The sequence below is a fragment of the Eimeria tenella genome, genomic scaffold, assembly GCF_000499545.2.
Source record: "Eimeria tenella Houghton genomic scaffold, Eth_scaff1081, whole genome shotgun sequence".
Classification (NCBI taxonomy): Eukaryota; Apicomplexa; class Conoidasida; order Eucoccidiorida; family Eimeriidae; genus Eimeria; species Eimeria tenella.
In genome coordinates, this window is record NW_013543555.1 from 1 (window position 1) to 3,851 (window position 3,851).

A 3,851-nucleotide genomic window follows, 5' to 3' on the forward strand; every position below is an offset into this window, starting at 1 on the left:
TTCTTGGTCTAGTGTTTAAGTACTTGTCTCGGGTTTGCGTTTACTGTCTAGGGTTTACGACGTGGCTTTGAGGGTTTAGGGCAAGGGTTAGGGTTTGCGTTCTGTCCCTGGTCTAGTGTTTAAGAACTTGTCGCGTTTTTGCGTTCGCTGTCTAGGGTTTACGCCGCGGCTTTTAGGGTTTAGGGCAAGGGTTAGGGTTTGTGGTTTATCGTTGGTCCAGCATTAAAGCACTTGTTCGGGGTTTCGTTCGCTGTCTAGGGTTTGCGGGCAGCGTTGAGGGTTTAGGGTTTGGGGTTTGTGCGCAGAAGCCGGACGTGACGTACTCGGACGTGGGGGGCGCGAAGGAGCAGCTGGAGCAGCTGCGCGAAGTGCTCGAGTTGCCTCTCTTGCATCCCGAGCGCCTCCTCTCGCTCGGGATCGATCCCCCCAAAGGCGTTCTTCTTTACGGGCCCCCCGGCACAGGCAAAACCCTCACTGCCCGCGCAGTCGCCAACAGAACCGACGCCTGCTTCATCTGCGTCATCGGATCCGAACTCGTTCAGAAGTCCGCCTCTGCTGCTGCTGCTGCTGCTGCTGGTGTTGGTGGTGCTGTTGTTGTGCTGCTGCTGTTGTTGGCGCTGTTGTTGTTGCTGTTGTTGCTGCCGTTGTTGTTGCTGGTACTGTTGCTGCTGCTGTTGTTGCTGTTGTTGCGGGCGCTGTTATTGCTGCTTTCGCTGTCGTTGTTGCTGTTGTTGCTGCTGTTGTTGCTCCCGCTGCTTGAGAACCTGCTGCTGCTGCTGCTGTGCTGCTGCTGCTGCGCAGGTACGTGGGGGAGGGTGCGCGGATGGTGCGGGAGTTGTTCGAAATGGCCCGCAGCCGCCGCGCATGCATTCTCTTCATCGACGAGATCGACGCCATTGGCGGCAGCAGAGGCGCAGAGGGAGACGGCGGACACGGAGACCACGAGGTCCAGAGGACCATGCTCGGTAACGCTCCTGCTGCTGCCGCTGCTGCTGCTGCTTTTGCTGCTGCTGCTGCTGTTGCTGCTGCTGCTGCTGGTGGTCGTGGTGCTGCTGCTGTGGTGGTGGTGGTGGTGATTGTGGTGGCAAAGGTGGTGGGGGTGGGGTGCTGCTGCTGCTGCTGCGGTGATGGGCGGCGGGTAGGAGGAGGGTGCTGCTGCTGTTGCTGCTGCTGCTCCTGCTGCTGCTTTTGCTGCTGCTGGTTTTACCTAAGCCTTTTTGCGGGCAGGATGGATCTTCCTGTGCTTTCTTTTTTCTCTCTTGATTCCTTTCGTGTCCCTGTTGGATGCAGTTGGGCGATGGGCTGAGTTGGCTCTTCGTCTTGCTGCTTTCGAATCCCGTTTGTTTTGCTGCTGCTGCTGCATTCAATCTTGCCGCTGCTGCTGCACTAGATGTCTTGCTGCTGCCGCTGCATTTCATATCTGTTTTGCTGCTGTCGCGTCGCTTCACATGACATCTCCTCCCTTTTCATCTGCCTCCCCGCGCAGGGCTGCCTCACCGCTCCCCTGCCGCTCCTGCTGTTGCTGCCGCTGCTGCTGGTGCTGCTGCTGCTGCTGTTTGCAGAAATAGTGAACCAGCTGGACGGCTTTGAAGCACGCGGAAACGTAAAAGTCCTAATGGCCACAAACCGCCCCGACACTTTAGACCCCGCGCTGCTCAGGCCCGGCCGCCTTGACAGAAAAATCGAATTCGGACTCCCGGACCTGGAGGTTTGCTGCTGCTGCTGCTGCTGCTGTTGTTGCTGTTGCTGCTGCTGCTGCCATTGCTGGTCCTCTTTTATTCCTGTCGCTGTTGGCGCTGTTTCATCTGATGGTGCGGTTGCTGTTTCTGTCTCGCTGCTGCTGCGTTGTCTTGCTGCTAGTGGTGCGCTGGCGTGCTGCTGCTGCTGCTGCTGTTGTGCTGCTCGCTGCTTCTGCTGCCGCTGCTTTTCTTTTGTGGTGCCTCCTCTATGCCGGTACTTTTACTTTTCCTTCCGCAGTCCCTCTGTTCTTCCCCGCTCCGTGCGGCTGTGCTCTGCAGCCCAAGTAGGCTGCCTCGCTGCCCCAGCTGCTGATGCTGCTGCTGCTGCTGCTGCTGCTGCAGGGCCGCACGCACATCCTGCGGATCCACGCGAAAACCCTCAGCGTCGACAGCAACATTCGCTACGAGCTGCTCGCCCGGCTGTGTCCCAACAGCACGGGGGCGGACTTGCGCTCCGTCTGCACAGAGGCCGGGATCCTTGCCATTCGCGCCAGGAAAAAGGTCAGCTAGCCAGCTAGCTAGCCAGCTAGCTAGCCAGGTGGCTAGCCAGCTAGCTAGCCATGTAACTGGCCAGATAGCTAGCCAGCTAGCTAGCGAGCTAGCTAGCCACCTAGCTAACTAACTAGCTAGACATATAGCTAGCCAGATGACCAGATAACTATCCGGGTAGCTAGCCAGCTGGGCAGCCAGCTAGCTAGCCAGCCAGCTACCTAGGTGGCTGGTAAGAGAGCTAGTCATGAGCCAGCTACATTGCCAGCTAGATAACCAGCTAGTGAGCCAGCTAGTTAGCCAGCAAGCTAGCTAGCTAGTCAACTAGGTAGCTAGCTAGATTGCAAACTTGCTAGCCGGCTGGCCAGTCAGACAGCTAGCCAGCTTGCGTGCTGGATAACAAGAAAGCTAGCTAGACATTGTAGACGGAGGCCACCTCGCTGGGGCACAGAGCTGCAGAGATTGCTGTTGTGTCTTTGCAGATAGGGCACTATTTGCTGCTGCTCTCTTTGCTGCTGCTCTCTTTGCTGCTGCTGTGCTGCTGTGTTTGCTGCTGCTGTGTTTGCTGCTGCTGTTTGCTGCTGCCATGTTTGCTGCTGCTCTACTTGCTTCTGCTCTGTTTGTTGTTGCTCTCTTTGGTGCTGCTGTAGTTGCTGATGCTCTCTTGACTGCTGCTCTACTTGCTGCTGCACTATTTGCTGCTGCTTCCTTTGCTGCTGCCTAGCTAATCTTGGCGTGTCTTTGGTTGGCCGGCTGTTTGCTTCAGAGCATCTCTGAGAAGGACTTCATTGAGGCGATTAACAGAGTCATTAAAAGCTACAAGCGCTTCAGCGCCACTGCCAAATACATGGTCTATAACTGAGCAGCAGCAGCAGCAGCAGCTGCAGCTGCAGCAGCAGCTGCAGCAGCTGCAGCAGCTGCAGCAACAGCGGCGGGAGAGGCGCCTGCGTGGCTGCAGCCCTCGATGGAGCCGCAGCAGAAGCAGGAAGCTGCTTCGGCAGCAGCACTTGCTGGAGGTCCCAACTAGCTGTTTAGCTCAGACTAGCTGGGCATTGCCCTTCGTTTACTGCAGCTCCTGTGGCAAGCAGCAGCAGCAGCAGCAGTAGCAGCAGCAGCAGCAGCAGCAGCAAGTGCTGCAGCAGCAGTTTGGGGTGTCCGTACACCCAAAGCGCTGCAGTGGCACTTTGACCTGGAGGGCCGCAGCAAAGCCCAGCTGCCGAGCAAAAAAGCACTTGCTTTTGCTGCTGCTGTTGCTGCTGCAGCAAAAATTGCATATGCATCCTATGCATAGAGACCCCTAAAGCACCGTAGTGCCAGAGGCCCCCCAAAGAGACCTGAGCAGCCGCCTTGTGGGGCCCCCACAGCCTCAGGGGCCCCGTTAGGGGCCCCCTTAGGGCCTCTAGGGCCCCTAATGCTATTGTAGAGCCCCTAGGGCTATTGTAGGGCCCCTACGGCCATTACAGGGCCCCAAGGGCCTTTTAGGTTTCCCCAGGGGCCCCTTTTGCTGCTCCCAGGGCCTCTCGGGGCACTGTGAAGGCCCCGAGAGGGGTCCTCTGGGGAGGGCCCTCCTTGGGGCCCCTGGGGTCCCTGGGGTCCTTTTGGGGGCCCCCGGGGCCCCTTTGG

The 3,851-nt window shown here is 58.1% G+C and overlaps 1 protein-coding gene across 1 annotated transcript; it reads left to right on the top strand.

Moving 5' to 3' along the window:
- Positions 1 to 305: 305 nt before the first annotated feature.
- On the top strand, positions 306 to 3,090 carry ETH_00032875 (26S proteasome AAA-ATPase subunit RPT1, putative; the record flags this gene model as incomplete). Its single annotated transcript, XM_013378844.1, has 5 exons — positions 306 to 544; positions 802 to 965; positions 1,563 to 1,708; positions 2,082 to 2,240; positions 2,995 to 3,090. Coding segments are annotated over 5 exons (804 nt in total), but the record flags the coding sequence as incomplete, so codon positions are not given.
- Positions 3,091 to 3,851: the final 761 nt, after the last annotated feature.